The sequence below is a fragment of the Aythya marila genome (genome assembly GCF_965140915.1).
Source record: "Aythya marila genome assembly, chromosome: 1".
Taxonomy (NCBI): domain Eukaryota; kingdom Metazoa; phylum Chordata; class Aves; order Anseriformes; family Anatidae; genus Aythya; species Aythya marila.
This window is the reverse complement of record NC_139042.1, coordinates 22,627,527-22,643,837: the sequence shown is the minus strand read 5'-3', so window position 1 is coordinate 22,643,837 and position 16,311 is coordinate 22,627,527. Positions and strand designations below refer to the sequence as shown.

At 40.4% G+C, this 16,311-nt stretch overlaps 1 protein-coding gene across 3 annotated transcripts; it reads right to left on the bottom strand.

The window, feature by feature from the left end:
• Positions 1–390: 390 nt before the first annotated feature.
• USPL1 (ubiquitin specific peptidase like 1) lies at positions 391–15,069 on the bottom strand. 3 transcript variants are annotated; one of them, XM_082768637.1, is made up of 9 exons: positions 14,916–15,068; positions 11,037–11,204; positions 10,341–10,469; positions 9,161–9,815; positions 7,020–7,106; positions 6,478–6,607; positions 5,084–5,209; positions 4,671–4,831; positions 391–3,735 (listed from the first exon to the last, which is right to left on the bottom strand). In XM_082768637.1, exons 2-9 carry the CDS (start codon positions 11,130–11,132, stop codon positions 1,853–1,855), a joined length of 3,267 nt encoding a protein of 1,088 aa, XP_082624763.1. In that variant the 5' UTR covers positions 11,133–11,204; positions 14,916–15,068; the 3' UTR covers positions 391–1,852. The 3 variants fall into 3 exon arrangements, with proteins under 3 accessions (XP_082624763.1, XP_082624762.1, XP_082624764.1); XM_082768636.1 differs by having other exon boundaries at positions 11,037–15,069; XM_082768638.1 differs by having other exon boundaries at positions 11,108–15,069.
• Between the last annotated feature and the right edge of the window lie 1,242 nt (positions 15,070–16,311).

Sequence of the window (16,311 nt, the reverse complement as noted above, 5' to 3'; positions counted from 1 at the left end):
CACAAAGCCGTCAGACTTTTAGAAATTTACCCTTAACATTGATAAATCTCCAAAACAGTGTTAATCGTATTTGTTATATGCCCACCTGGCAGACTTATAATCAACAGAAAACTTTTTATTTGATGGCAAATGAAAAGCTGATCATCCACCCTGCATTTTAGAAATAGGCTGAAACAAAAATTTCAGTAGCCATTTAATTCCAAACTCTTCCTTTGGCCCAGGAATTTTCATTCAATCAAGAGCTGAATGTGATTCTCACCTGCACAGGATCAGCAGCAGTAAAGCTTAGGGAAACCTCTGTGTGAAAAACTCCCCAGAAAAATCGTATTACCCCCCCAAGTCATGCAGAGGCACCATTTTTATATACTAAGTCAAACTCTGGTTTGGGTCAACAATTCATTATTTTTTAATAAGGGAATAGACAAACATTTCAGCAGCAGTACACTGGCATTTCACATTCAGAACCCGTGGATTTATTTTTTATTGTAATGTATCAGTTACAACATCTAAAACGCAGAGGAGCTCCCATTCTTTTACAAATAATGCTATTTCAAGAATGAAAACATTCATTGTCTTAAATGTCTGGAATCACAACCGAAATAGCTTGTTGAGGTGCATTCAGTGTAACTGGCAGTTTTACAATCACTTTTTGAAACTGGTTCACGCTATCAAGGAGCATTTCTATCTGTAGCCAAACTCTGCATTGACAGTGATATTCAAAGAGGTCTATTTGGAGAGTAAGATGGAAGACTTGAATTTGGGGTTTAATCCTCGGTATTTCCAAGTACAAGAAAAATGTAGAGTTAATCTAATTCAGCATATAATATCCTCAGCTCTGTGTCTACAATTTCCAAAGACTCCCACCTAGCAAAATGACAGCCATAAGCAGATCCAGACACACCACCGTGTGTGTGTGTTCTTCCCTCTGCCTACTCAGTGCAATTATGCCTTCTTCCAATCAACCTGATCTCTCCTTGGCGTTCTCTCACACACAGACACAGCTACGCTGCTCTTGCCACAAAAAACTTCTAAAGACAACAGTAATGGGTGCTAACTTACAGTTCACTTCTATTCTCAGAAATCTTCATTACTGTTTTTTTTTGCAGCAATGCATAAATAAAAGTTACATTTGGTATCCTTTCTTAGCACGGCAAACTCTAGCCCGAATCTTACTCATTCTACCTAAAAAATTGAGCTAGTTCAGAAGAATATTCTGACAAATTATATTTCAGATACCTAGGATAAAAGGTCAGCATGTACCATAACTTTAAATAGAACTACTATTTTGTATCAGTCCCTCCTTGGATCCAAGGAAAGGAGAGCTTATAGGACAGTAACTCTGAGAAGAGTTCCTAACAGAACACCACCTCTGAGTTTAGTGTTGAAAATTGTGCCAAAGGATGCAAACATCTCTTATTACAGAAGGTTTGTTTCTGCGTGCAATTATTTTTTTTTAAATGATAGACAAAAAGATATCAGGTGTTGGGTAATCCGGACAAATAGATCAGTACTGCCTAGGTATTTCCTACACCATCGAGGATACTGAAGTTATTTTTCAAACTCAATAAAATATGGGTAAGTTTTCTGTATTAAAAGAAGCAAAAATTAATACTCGTTGGAGCTTTAATTAAAAACATAATTACATTTGACAGCTAAAACAACTGTTTTTTTGGAAAAATAAAACACATTAAAACCTTGCTTGTATACTACAATAAAATTTTACAAAACAAAAACTCAAATAGTTCAAGTACAGCCAGTGTACAACTAAACTAGTTAGAAAATATAACTTAATAGTGATTTGTTTCAAAATATACATCATGTGGAAAAAACCTAGAACCGAGAAACCAAGTAATTACCAGGTTTCAAACAGAGTTTCATCAAAATGAGGTAAATCTATGTCACCAGCCGTCGAGCTTGGTGCTGAAATGGAGAACAGATCCTCAAGGATATCTTCTTCCCTGGGAGGGCTTTCAAAAGCGAGCTTTTTCACACCGGGTTTGCTCACAGCATGGAGTTCATAGTTATTGTCCTTCACAGGACTGTAATAATTGTGGTCCTCGCTTGTCACTGCTGCTTGTGACCCAGCGGTCTCCTCCGCAGGCAGTGCTGCTGGGCCGCTGCTGTCCACCATTTCCATGTACATGCACTCATCCTCACCTCTTGGAATCTCCGAGGAAGCAACAGTGGAAGTGGGGGACAGCAATTCCGCCAGTATTTCATCGTTATTATGGCTAGAGCACCCTGAGGTCACACTGAATTCAGAAGGATTATCTGCAGCATCGATCTGATCCTGCAGTTCCCTCAAGAAGCTCTGCAGCAACTCGCTGTCACTGTGAGGTTCGGCCTGTGGCGGGGTGCTCACGTCCCCACTCACAGGTTTTCCACGTTTCATCTGCTCCACTGCCAGTCTATCAAGCGAAGCCAACTTCTTCTTCTTAGCATTAAGTTTTTTTAGCAGTTTGAGGCGAAGCTTTCTTGTTTTGTCACTATCCGACTCTTCCACCTTCCCAGCATTATGGCTCCGTGAATGGAATTGAGTCGTTTTACCAGAGGTACTCAGCGTATTTCCCGACTTATTCCAAGCTGGGCCTTCAAGAGCAGCACGATTTTTTGCAGGAAGACAAGTGCCTTGAGAAAACCCTCTGAAATTTGATAAAAAATTAGTACCATTGCTCCGAGGAAGCGATGACTTTGGGGCCTCAGTTGCTTTGTTCACGCCTCTGCCTTGAAATCCCCCAAAGTTACTCGCTCTTTTAACTGGCAACGGCATCTCATTTAATTTTTGCACTGAGGGAGTTTTGCAACTTCTCTCAGTCTTTGGAGCTGAGGCACTTGAAGGCATAAAAGAAGTATTCTTGCTTAACATTTTTTTTACCCAGCTTCCAACAAATCCTCTTTTTTGGTCTTTGTGCGAAGGCTGAAAGGAATTATTATCAGCAGAAGAATTTGCAACCTTAGAATGAACTACAGTTTTGCCTGCATCTTTCAGGTCAGGTGATTTTTGCCCAATATTCCCTACTGGTGGCATTTTACGGTTTATCTCTAGTTCTGAATTTAAACCACGTTCTCTGTTAAGTAAATTAGCTCTGTCATCTGTGCTCTGAGCAAGTGATGAATCAGGTGGGTCGGGGCTGTGATTTTGGGGCACAGGAGGGGTGATATTTGCTGGGTTCGACTCTTGTAGGGGTAAGCAAATGCTGGAACTTTCAGGTAGCGTGCACGTGTTGTTCATAGCTAGACCAGTTGCAGCAATCTCACACGGAGTGTTAGGTGAAAGAGCTGACTCCTGCTGTTGCAGCGTGCCCATTTCAACAAGGTTATTCCCCACCATCTGTCCGTTGGACAGTGATTTACACTCCGAGTCAACCTGAAGCTCTTCAAGCATCAGCGTTACAAGATCATTGTGTGCCAGATTTTCTAAGCCGTGATGAGTTTCAACCTCAGCTACCTGCTGTAGTTTCTTATCTGGAATTCTCACAGAAGCCTCTTCGTGATGTTCTGCAGGTATTTTGTCTACGGCGTTATCAAAACCACAATGCAACACTGAGGAACTTGACTGTGCGTTATTAAGAGGCGAATCTTCAGTGTTTTTCCTCTGAGCCTCAAAATTCTGTTCTGACACACGGGATGTTTTCTTCTCCCAGATAACAATATGAATCTCTCCTGGAGGAACTTCAAATCTTTTATGTCTCCTGCAGTATGGACCCTTTAAATCATCGCATTCAAGCCAAGTTCCTGAAAAATAAATAGCAACCACTGTAAAGGCTCAGAGACTTTTAAAATTGAAGTCACTATCCTCTGACACTTGTCAAACATTTTTATTAACCCATTCCCCTGACAGGCAGAAAATAATCTTTTTTTTTTCCTCCATTCTTTATTGCATCAGAAGAAAAACAGGAGGTTTCCACTGCGAAAAGATCACCCACGAGCAGAATTTGCAGCAATATTATTACAGGTCAGTGTAGGTCAACCAAAACACAAAGCTAAGTATTTTGTCTGTGCTAACGATGTTGACATCTTGACTGAAAATACCTGCACACGCCTGAGAGAAGAACTACCTCTCAAATTAAGTTTCTCAGTAGAACTTTTCATTGCCTGCGTGGGAAGCAGGGGCGGCTTAAGAGAAACTGCTCATTTTAGGAATCTGCCTCGTCACCTGCAAATTATTCACAGGTCGTGAGCAAATATTTTATAGCTTTAAAAATTAACAAATAGATTTACAGAGCATATACACGATGTATAGGATATTCAAAACCAGGTGTTTCCCAGCTGTTTCCTCTATTTCTTCTTAAACTCGGGCAGTAAACGATCTTCATACTGTCAGAACACTTCATAAGACAGCACCTCACTTCCTCTGCACAAGCACGAGAATCAGTATACCGTGCTTACACAGTATTTTTTAACTTTTACAAAGTTATGAAAGGAAAAGACTCTACCCAAGTAATTTCTGCCAGTGAGGACAGAACCCTGCTGAACAAGTCAGTTAAACCAAAGTGAAACCTTCACCCCGACTAACAAAGTTCCTACAGGTATTCACAAAATCCTAACATGAAGTTTAGGTTTAGGATACAAAGAAATCCTTGTTATTGGATAGGGACAGTTGAGATTATTCAATAAACCACTATTCAATGTGGAACTCAAAGTATTATACCAGAATTTATGGTTCTTACCATCAGGATTCAAAGCCCAGGTTATGAAATGCTTCTTATTTGTTTGATACTGAATAACAGATGTTATTTCATAGAAATCTTTTTCAAACTGAAATGAGTAATTCCTCAGGTTGTTATGTGGCAAGCCTTCCACAAAATGTATCATTAGTATTGAGGGTATTCTGATAAGGAGACAATAAAGAAACAGTTTATTACAACAAAATAGTGACAAAAATCCCTCATGGAAAATTACAGCGTTCATCCTTATTAAACACTCCTTGTGTTTTCAGCATTTAAGTATTTATCAGAGTTTAAAGTTCTGCATCTCTGTAAGCCTAAGGTAACTGTTTGTTTTTGAAAGCGACACTATGTTCAGTAAATGAGGTCTCAGAAGTTTATTTATTTTATTTTCGAGTTCGCATATTCAAACTTACTTTTCCAAAATCATCCGTCTTCTCTGAGATCTGTCACTGCAATTGTTACAGGGAGCAACGTGAACAGCATTAAGTGGATGCCAATCGGGGATTATATTTGTGAATGTTGTTAGTGTTTTCCTACATCTGGAAACACACACACACAAAAAAAAGAAAAAAAAAAAAGAAAGATGACTTGCTGATCAGAAAACAATGACTATACGCACTTTACAAGGGGAAAAAAGTCACAAAAACGTTGTGACAAAGACAAATTCTATTCAGATGATGCCATTTGCGTGAATTCCACTGTGACTGCATCGCATCCAAGCGAGCGCTGGATTCAGTTCTGCCAAACACCATCAGTCCCCGTTTGTTCTCAGCAGCTCCGCGACCTTCAGTTGTGCATTATTTGCTCTTTGTCCCTTAGCATGTTATCTCTGCTTCCTTTTCAGCGCAAGGCAGAGCTTCCACCAGGATCTGCATAATTTACTAGCTAATACAGAGCTTCAAGGAGAGAAGGAAGCGGTAACAAACTAGCTCACAATACACGTGAAACATGGAGTTATTTTCAAAGGACAGTACATTGAGAGCAAAGATTATGCAGAAGTTATACTGTATGGAAACACAACGTACGGGATACGAAGTAAGGTAGCTTCTTCATTCATTAGCCACAGGAAGGAATTCCTCTTCATTCAACCTACCCCAGATTTTTCAACTTTTTAAAAACCACAGTATGTAACAAAAGCTCTTGAACACATCTTATTAACCAGGACTACAAATTAGCTGGCTGTCTAACAGATATAATTAGTCCCTTTGCATTTGTAGATCTAAAAGCCTATTGTATAAACTTTAGATAATGGAGAGAAACAGGTGTTTTTCAAGTAAAATGAGCTGTCTTCTGAAGGTGCCTCTTCTTTTCTGTTGTCTCTTACAAGGAGCCTAAATGACTAGCTGGCACCTGCTGCTACCTGAATTAAATCAATTCTCAAGAAATTACTTCCTTGTAATAGTATTTTAAAACATATTATGTAAGCAAATCTCTGATTCTTTTGTAATCCACTTTGTCATCCAAGCGAACGTTACAGAAACCCTTCAATAGCAAACGTGTGCCAGGCACACATTCTTTAGAACAGCAACAATCCGTACACCATCAGCAAATGATGAGAGTGAGCATGGCCAGGGCCTTGCAGTTACCTAATATTTCTTTTTTAATTAAGAATTAATTAACTCGTTTTCCTAAGACATAATACAATTAAACCAGTTGCAAATGATAGCCTAAAGAATCACATAAAACATCACCAACAAGCTGAAGCTGTTCATAACCCAGAGATGTGAAGAAAAATCACCTAATACATGCAGATTTTAAAAAGTACGGTACAACAGTTACACAGAAGCTGTATATTTATAAACCTCACCGGTCCTGGTGTTTGTAGCCACAACGCATGCATTCAAACTCCCATGAAAATGAATGCAAAAATAGGTTCTCAGCTTGATGATCCTGTCTTAAGAGCAGAGGGAGTCCAAACACTGGACTTTCTTCCTCACCTTGAAAGACAGGGCAGAAAAAAGAGCCACGGAGTTTGAAATCAGAAAACAGTACTTCAAGAAGGGAGATAAGCTTACTGCTGCGATTCTAATTCAAGGAATCCCTCTAAGGCTGTACTTGTAACGCTCACGAGCAAAGGCATTGATCCATGTTACCAGGTTGTTCTCAAAGACAGTTTCATGAATGCAGCACAGTTACAAAGACACAAATACACCCTCTAAACTTCACAAGCAGTAAATAACAAATCAGCTAATCACGCAGTAAATTATGTGTGTCACAAATTGCAAAATGTATTTGCAAGCTGTCTTGCCCGTGTATGTACATACATATTTTTATGTGCTGACATGCTAACAGGCTTTACGTGTAAAGTTTTCCAAAAATAAATACTAAGCTGCTGCCCTGACTACTTACCCAATCCACATTTAAGCAGAGGCTGAAGCTGAGTAAAAATTCTGTTTCTGATTTCATTGAGATGTAATTCTGCTTTTGGAAGAACATCTATGGAAAAAAACACATATGCTTTCATGTATTTATGTGCAACACCTCTACCCTTTCACACACGAGTACTCCTAACATGCACTCCCTCTCTGCAAACCTTTCATGTTGATCAACAACTGCCTAAAACTGTTGGTAAAAATAGACAGCGCTTCATATTAATTGATTTGAAAATTAGAGAAGAATTTACAAAAGTTGTATGTTTTACTGCAGTCTGCTAACCCAAAACAACTCAACCTGACTTAAATTATGGCTAAGAGTGCATACCAATAGCTAGATGGTAAAGACATGTAAGATTAATGCAGCCAAACATTACAAACCCTAGAGGTTTGGAGATTAAGAGTAGATTTTAAAACCTAAACATTAAGATCAAAAGCACAAAAATTTGCTTATGTGCTTTGGAATGACATCATACAATTTGTAATAAGGCATTTAAATGTTAAATACTACGTTCCTAAGGCAGCCTTTTCAAAATTTTTAAATTTTGAAATATTTTAAAATTTGTATATCTGTATTTGTATGTATTTGAAATTTACAAGTTACAATACTTACGCATGTACACACTATAAGCACAAACAAGAACATAACTTCCACTACACAATCGGGATCATGACTTGCACAAATTAAAGGATTTAGAATAGTTGTGGGAACCATTTCTTATAAATTTTATGTGTATATAAAAAAGGTAAAAACAGTTTCTTGCAGCTCTATTGTTTTTGATTGTTTCAGAGAACAGCCATGTGTAAAAGATGCTGAAAAATTAGATAGAAGGGCAAAATCAGTACAACACCTATTCTCCATAATAACACTCTTCTTCCAATCCCCTCTCCACTGGTGCCCAAATAAACTAACCTGTTTTGCAGCAATTCCTGGAAAAGAAAAGGATTAAGCTGTCTCAAACACCACCATATCGCAGCGTCCTTCCTAAGGCAAGCCAGCTAACATCCCCACAAAGGGCTCTTCCATACCAGAGCTCCTTTGCAAACACAGCAGCAGCATGTCAGAGGGGAAGGAAAAATCTCTCAGGTGGTGTGACAGCAGAGGGCTTCCAGGTAACATCTGAAAACCTAAAAATCAACCTTTCTGGTAAATAGCAAATATTACATATTTGCTATAAATAAATATTACTACAGGATTTCTTTGGATTTTTTTTCTGCCTCTTCAAAGTACTTTTTTCTCTGCCACAAGGTGGATTAAACCTTTTTTGATATGCCCACTGTCCTTTCCAGGAAACATACGATATTCTTTAAGTTGTCAATGCTGTTTTAGGACTACAGTCTATATATTCCAGCATACATTTTTGCTGGAATGCCTACTGAAAACAATTTATAAAAGGTACTGGCTAGCCAAAGATCTGCAGTAATTCTCTGAAGGCTGATCTCTTAGAAGTTCAGACTTGCAACTCCAATGGGTCCAATCAAACGGACTAGGAAAAATAAATCTTAATGTAAGAGCCTCAAACTGGATTGACAGTACAGAAAATGATCAAAGGCCATCCTAATAGATTACAGTGACACATCCTCCTCTAATTCCAGCTGTGCTGCATAAGAGGTTGCCCTCAGCTGCTCATTGTGGCCTCTGTGCTTGGAGGTTACAGCCCTTGAATCTGTTAAGCTGCACATGTGAGTATTTACTAAAACTTTCCAGACAACATAAACCAGGTTAATCCACAACCAAAATGATCCAAAATGAAGATTAAGACTTAAACAGCATTGCAATAGTTAACCAACATAAGGGGAAGGATAAAAAGTGTGGCTCAACTATTTAATTCACAAATTCTCTGCTTGTTATCACAAAAATTGTCATGGATACTTAGTATTTGATGTCTGCTTTCAAAGTGGGCACCTTTACCCCAAGCTAAGCAATTGCAGAGGTCACTGGGAATCTGCTAGATAAAGCACGCAACTCTGCAAATTCATGCTACTGAGCTGGAACTCATTCTTCTGTGATCTTGAAATAGAAAGGAGGCCTATTTAAGTGCACTGTACTAAATTCCAAATATATACTTTAGATCAGATCAGTTTGCATATGAAAAAACAGCAGCTGCATTTACTCACCTTTTAATTTACTCCTTTTACAGGTATTCAGAAGCACAGTTGCCTGATTATATTTTGTTAAGAGTCTCCGGAGTAAACATTTTTCATCGTCACATTCTTCCGCTAGGGCACATTTTAATGTCTTTAAGTGTACCAACGCTGACAAAACGCAATCCAACCAACAAAGATTATGCCTGTTTCTCCACTGCAGACATAAATCCGTGTTATTCGTGGAACCTTTATCACTTCTGAGCAACATTTCAGACGTTGTCGTGCAGTGTTCAGAATTTGGCAAGAGTTGCTTTCTGGGACTAGGAGTCTCAGGCAGATTTTCTTGATGGCTGTCGGTGTTGCGGGTTGTTTCAAAACCCACCTTCTGCTTGAAGGACTCCCCATTACTAGGATTTTGCTGGTCATTTTGTAACACATCGTGTGCACTTAACTTGGGGATAGGTAAGCCGTTCGCACAGTTTTTGACAACAGGGTCCGTATTAACAGGCTGCTCAACATTTACCACATTATTAGTCCTGCCTCGTTTCGGATTTGATTCAACGGGAGAAAAGCCACTGATATCACACAATTTCCTTTTCTTATCAGTAGATGGAACTTGGTGATTTTCTGAATCGGCAGAAATAATGATGCTGTTAAACGGTTTATAACCAAGTGGGTAGATACACTAAAGGGAAAGAAGAAAGTTAGAATGAGATCTACAATGCAATTTCAGGTGAACAAGAGCTAAAAAAAAGTACAAACCATATTCTCAGAATGGAACGTAGGACTTGTGTGAAGTGATATTTTAATGAACTCAATACGTAAATTCAACATATGTAAGACAGACAGAGAATTTCATCCAACTACTGTCCTATAAGCAATTGTGAATTATATCTATCAGTAGTAACAATCAACGTTGCTTTTCCAATAAAATCCAAACTCTCCACTTCCAGCCCCAGAAGGACACCCTAATTCTGCTAAGGAGAGCCCTCCTCTCTCACTCTGCAAAGTCCATTCCTTTAGGGTACAAATTTGGCACCAAGGTATCTTTCAGTTCAGCCCGATGCACTAGACCACATGTTGTTAGGGTCTGACAAACGTGGCTGTTCTGCAACTGGGAGAACGCAGTCAAATCCCCATCTCTGAAGGTGTAAAGCCTTATGGCAAAGGCCACAACACAAGCCAACAGAACTGGTGATCAGTGTAATACCTGAGGATTCTCACAAAGAAAAATGGACTCTTGAAAATTGATGCGGTAAGTGCGTAAAGTTTGGATCTCGCCCTTGGCTTTGCAGACTGGACAATATTCAGACGAACTTATCTCCACAGAATTACAGCTCTAAAAAAAAATAAAAGAATAAAAAAAATAGCTGAAAAACTTGCTCTTTATATATTATCCCAAGTTAAGACATACATCCATACCAAGATAGAAAAGCAATGTGTAACTTCTAAGCATGTAACACCCAACAGAGTATAAAAAAGTCAACTAGATTAGGTTTTGTCCTTATTTATAAGATACATATTCATAGGGTAGAATGATCTTTGTGAATTTATCTTTTTACTTAAGCATTCAAATATTTAGCAAGGCATCTTTAACAACACAATTTTGCAACATTTCATTCTAGTTATGCTAAACCAAAGGACACTTATTGCCAGGGAACACAAGCTCAGATCTTTGAACTATGAATAAGTTCTCATAGGAACGCACAGTCATAAAAGTAGTGCTCATATTAAGTTCATAGACACAGATCTGGTTATAATAATCTTTCGCCATTGTTATAGATTTCCGTGGAAAATAATTTGGAGATTTATTTTGACTTTTTTGTAAAATTAAGACCAATTAAAAATCTCTCAAAGCAGAGAAAAATATGAACTTTGCACACATGTAAAATAAGTTTCAACTGACTTTTCCCAAATACCCCACCATGTGGAGTGTCGATTTCCCTATACCAGTCCCTTCTCCAATCACTTGCAAACCATTTGTAGTCTTCTGGGTATCCATCACTCTGAGCCACTGGCTAATTTATGTCACTTGTAACAATGTCATGACCACTAAGGATTTTTTCAAAGACTCCTGAAAAATAAGAAGCGAATACAACAATTAAAGAAAAATTCAGTTAAATTTTGGAGAAAAAAAAATACACCAGCAATAACGCAGCCCATATTACCTGTGAGAATGAATTCAGAAGAGTATTTTCTCAGTGGAAAATACTTATTTTCTAGCGCATATTGAACTCAAAACTTTAATTTAAGTCACACACCAGATTTAACAGCTTTAGGCCCTGAATTTGCAAACTTATCTATTCTTTGCACCCTCAAGGTCTCATTTATTTTCCAAGTGCACTATACTTGGCAGAAATGTAGACATCTTGCCCAGGCATCTCAACTTACTGTATCTAACCCTCAGAATTAAGGAATTTCTTTAAAAATGGCTACAATGAGCTCTCACTGTTATAGATAGAGGAACAAAACAAAACTAAAAGCCCCCAAAACACTTCAGCAGCTTTCAAAACAGTGACTTTAATGCATACTAAACTATAAAAAGTTTATCCTGTTCTGTTATTTTAATGATGTTATAGTCTTCCTAGCAAACTGAAGTTCTGCAGTCTGATTGCTACATAAATCTATTCCATATTTTACAAATAACATCACAGAGTCCATTTCATACGATTTCCGGAATTCAGGGCCAAATTTTGCCTTTCTCACATGTCATACACACACACACACACACTTATGGTGTAAGACTTCAGTAAAAACAAGCTAGACGCATCAGAAAGCAGCTCCTTAAGCCCTTGTAAACCCATTCCTTGGCTGGCACTGAAGCTAACTACATCTTGAACCAGCCAGAAAAGGAGTTTAAAACTCCAGGAACCAATTCTTCTGTTCCTGCTGACTTCAAATGGAAAAATAAATAGAATATATATACATATTTCTGATTCAGAAGGACGTTAAGGCAAATTGAATAGCAAAGTCATCAAGGTTAATATCTTCCTTTGAGCCATGACTGTTTCTTGTTCAATACTTCCACTGACCAACAACCTTCCCCACAGCGTGACGCCCCTTCAGCACTTCTTTACCCTACAGAACTCAGTTTGCAGTTCCTTTTGAGAAAAGGCATTCTTGGAGACCTGCACGAATACCAGTTCAAACAAAATCATCCCTAATACCGGGCAAAGGAGACCCTACAGAACTGGACAGATTGCTAAAAATCAGCGGTATTAACAAATTTTAAGAAGTGCAGCCTGCAAAACGTAACAACTCTTTTCCAATGAATCCCCTATGACCACTTGAGAGGGTCAAAACGAGATGCTGGTGTGTCCTGCTGACACTTTCGAGGTGCTCAGCAGCACTTTTCAGAATTAACCAGGCTGCAGCACAGTATAAACTGACTTATAAAACTAACGGTTTTAACCAAAGGTGAGAAAGTATCAAACCATGTATCAAGATTATGTTTAGTTTTCAAAGTAGGGTGAAAATGTGCAAGCAACATGGTCCCAAGCTCACTCAAGGTAAAACTTAATAGATTAGCTAACAGTATATAAGTGTATTGGACTACAAAGAAAAGCCAAGCTCTCCAACTTCTGACATGGCAGCAATGGCACGATGACACCGTGCCTCGCCTCTCTATTACTCCTTATCTAGCTAGGACTTCGTTTTTTTATACAACTAATGAAGTTGCACAGGTATCAGTCCTACTAAGATACACAGCAACTTTATGCTCCAAACTATAGCTAATAGGAAAAAGTCTCTAACTTTTTCCAGAGGGCTTTTATACAACTCCATGGCCTGAAGCAGTGTCAGGCCTCTAAAACAAACAAAATATGTAGATGACATGACTGGAACCCTAAGCAATTTCTCACCACATAAATACAAATCATCTTGACGCACTCTGTATGTTGTTACTTCTGCTCTTCTTTTTTAAAGTTTAAATACTGTTTTGAGATGTATGGTGCCTCCTTGGGTGACATGGGTAGTAGGGGGATGGTTGGACCAGATGATCTTGAAGGTCTTTTCCAACCTTAATGATTCTGTGATTCTATGAATCACCCAGCAGTAGCGCTACAGTGCATTTATTGCCCTTCTGAATGTAATAAACATTAACAAAATTGTCATTTTTTTTCATACATCAACCATCAGTGAACAAAATCGATCTGCCAGCCCTAGATGCACAGAATGGGTCCAAGGGGTGTGCCTGTACATCAGCACATGCAAAGTTACGGCAAGCTACTAGCAGCCGCTGCACAAAGTACAAAAACTGCACATCAGATCTGCAGCTGCCATGAAAAATAGCCACCCAAAAGCCTGCTGGACGAAGGACTGACACAACCCATTGTAGTAATGTGTAATACCTGCATTACAGATAGAAGTGTGCTTTCAAGCTTACTGGGTCATGCTTTAAAACATTTACACTACTTTTCTTATTTAAAAAATGTAATGCAAAATGTGCTGCGGACCTGGTATAATTATTGGGCTGCTTATGGTTCCCTGGGTAGCTAAGTTGATCTAACGGCTCACTGCTGCATGATAGGGATATTTTTGCTCTCTTTTCTCCTCTTTCCTACTCCCACACTATCCCTGGCGGCTCACATCCTCACCGGGCTTTCCACGAGCTAACTGAACACACAAAACAGCAGGAAGCTCAGTAAAACACAGCAGTTTTTTCTGCTATTTTTAATAAGTTAAATCGGCCTATGAGAAGGTCTGATGAGCTCTGGAGGGAAGAAGACAGAAAACATGGAAAGTGTAAAGGACTTCTACACTAAAAGGGACCTTGGCTTGTTGATAAGAGGAGCTATGCCTTGTGACACAATAAAAACAAAAATCATCTACAAGCTGCAGGTGACAGAACAGCGATCACATTTCAGTGAAGAGAAAATCTCTCTGCTTAAAGGTGAAAGGGACACTAAGAAGGAAGTCCTTGTAAATCACCTCACAAGTCTTCATTCCTTCATCAAGGGAATATTGACGGGAAAGGATGGAAAGAAACAAACTAAGGTCTGAGGAAAAAAAGTCATGCAAGTTTATATTCCCTGTGTTATATATGTGTTCTTTACATGTCTTTTTTTTTTTTTTTTTTTAATCTGAAATTAAACAAAAAACTAAAGAAAAAACAGTGATGTTGCAAAGTAAAGCAGCTTGCAATGTGATTGCTGTCCTAAAGGATCTGGACCTCTCTGAAATATCCTGAGGTAAATGCTTGGATGCGTGTATAACAAGGGGACAAGGATTAAGCATTTTATTGCCATGTCATTGAGCCCTTGAGAAAAAATAGTGAGCTAGGTGTCAAAAATAGAGCCTGAACTGGTGCAGTTTATGCCAGTAAGAAATGCAAGGTCTCAGGAAGGGGCTCGGTGCAGGCAGAGCCCCAGCCTGGGGGCCAGGGGGGTCAGGGCTCCAGCCGGAGCTGGCTGCTGCCCTTCGAGACCAAAAGGCATCCAGGTGCTTCAGATAAAGCTACGGTTAAACAACCTCCTTAGTTTTTAGTCCACATCCAGTGTGCTCCACACTACGGCACGGCTGCAGAGGGAAGAACACACGGTTAATGGTCAGAGCACAGGCAAGGAGCACATGGGGCACATGCGTGCGTAGACACACCGGTCCCTCACCCTGAGGGGGCTTTTCCCCAGCAGTGCTTCCAGCCAGCGCTCCCTGAGGGCACACACGCCATAAACCCACGGCTACTGACGAGAAATACTCAGTCGGCATTCAGCACCGCGCCCGCTCCACCGCCACCTCCCGCACAGCCCAGCCGAGCCGGGACAGGGCTGGACGCCGCACTACTCACCCGATAAAGGGCTCTCGGCGTCCCCCCTCGCTTCTTTCGCTTCCCCGGGCTCCCCAAGCCCCCTCAGCGGGCTGCCCCAGGCAGGCTGGGGCCGTCCTCCATCGGGCTCCTGCCGCCCCACGCCGCCCGCCTCAGCCGCGCAGCTTCCGGCGCCTCCCCGCCGCCATGTCGGGAGCCTGCGCGCTGCGGGCTGGGGGGGCGAGGGGGGCTGAGGCGTCTCCTCCTCCTTCTCCTCCTTCTTTCTCCTCCTCCTCCTCTTTTCCCTCGGTGGCGAAGGGCTCAGCTCGCTGAGGTGGCCGAGAGGGCTTCTCCTGGCCGGCCGTGGAGGTTGGGTGTGTGGGAGACGAGGCTGGGATGGCTGGGTGCTCGCCCAGCGCATCCCCTCCCCTCCTGGGGCTGCGGGGGGGCTGGCACCGCACCCTCGGTCAGGGTTTGGAAAAAAACAAAAAACAAAAAACATTTGGTGTTGTACGCTGTACATCGTGAAATTCATAGTCTGTTGGCTCCGTGGTAACGTCTGTAAGCTGGTTTTTGCTGTCTGAGTGCTTCCTTCTCTTTGCGTAGCGATGGTTTGAAGTTTGATGTTTTTGGGGTGTCTTTGCTGGAGGGAGCTGTTTGCCTGGCTGGAGACTGATTGCAATGACATTTGATAATAATTTTGCAAGGAGTACTTTTTAACCTTGGCTTTCAATCCATTAGTCTTGATGGTTTCATTGCAGAGGATCCACTTCTTTTCCCTAGGAGCATAAAGCGCTTTGGGGTACGCTTTATAGGGGGGAGCTGGCCCTACAGCCATCGAGGCCAGTGCTCACACACAGCACATCAGGCATGGCATGTGCGTTTCATCTCTTTCAGTTGTTTTATGAATGTTAAGGCTGGTCAAATAATGCAGTATGTTGAATAATGTCATGGTGTAACTTAACTGGAGCTGTATGCATGCAGTGATTTTCCTCGTGGCATTTTAGGACGCTGTGCATTGTGGTTTCAGCACTGGTAACGCTTACTTACGGTCAAGATACAATGTTTGGATGTATGAAAATTACTATATGTTCTGTATATTAATTTCAATAATAAATTTTAGCTTGTTTTTACTTTCACCAGGGTGACTAGAGCCCCCTGTTTTGTTTTGGGCTTCCATCAAACATGAGTGTGTGCTGCCTAACATCATAGGGTAAAAGCTGTTTGCTTGTGTGGATTTGAGCTCTCGAATGATTAAGCAGGCTTCTTCCCTGCTTGTTAGTGTGGACTGACTTTGAAAAAGCCCTGCTTTAGATTGCAATTGTCTGATCGGTTGGAATTTGTGACTTGATGCTGGTAAGATGTTATGGTCAGCTAATGCCTCGTTTTTCTGCTTTGGTTTGGTTTGGTTTTGTCCTCAGCTGTTTTGGTAAGTTAA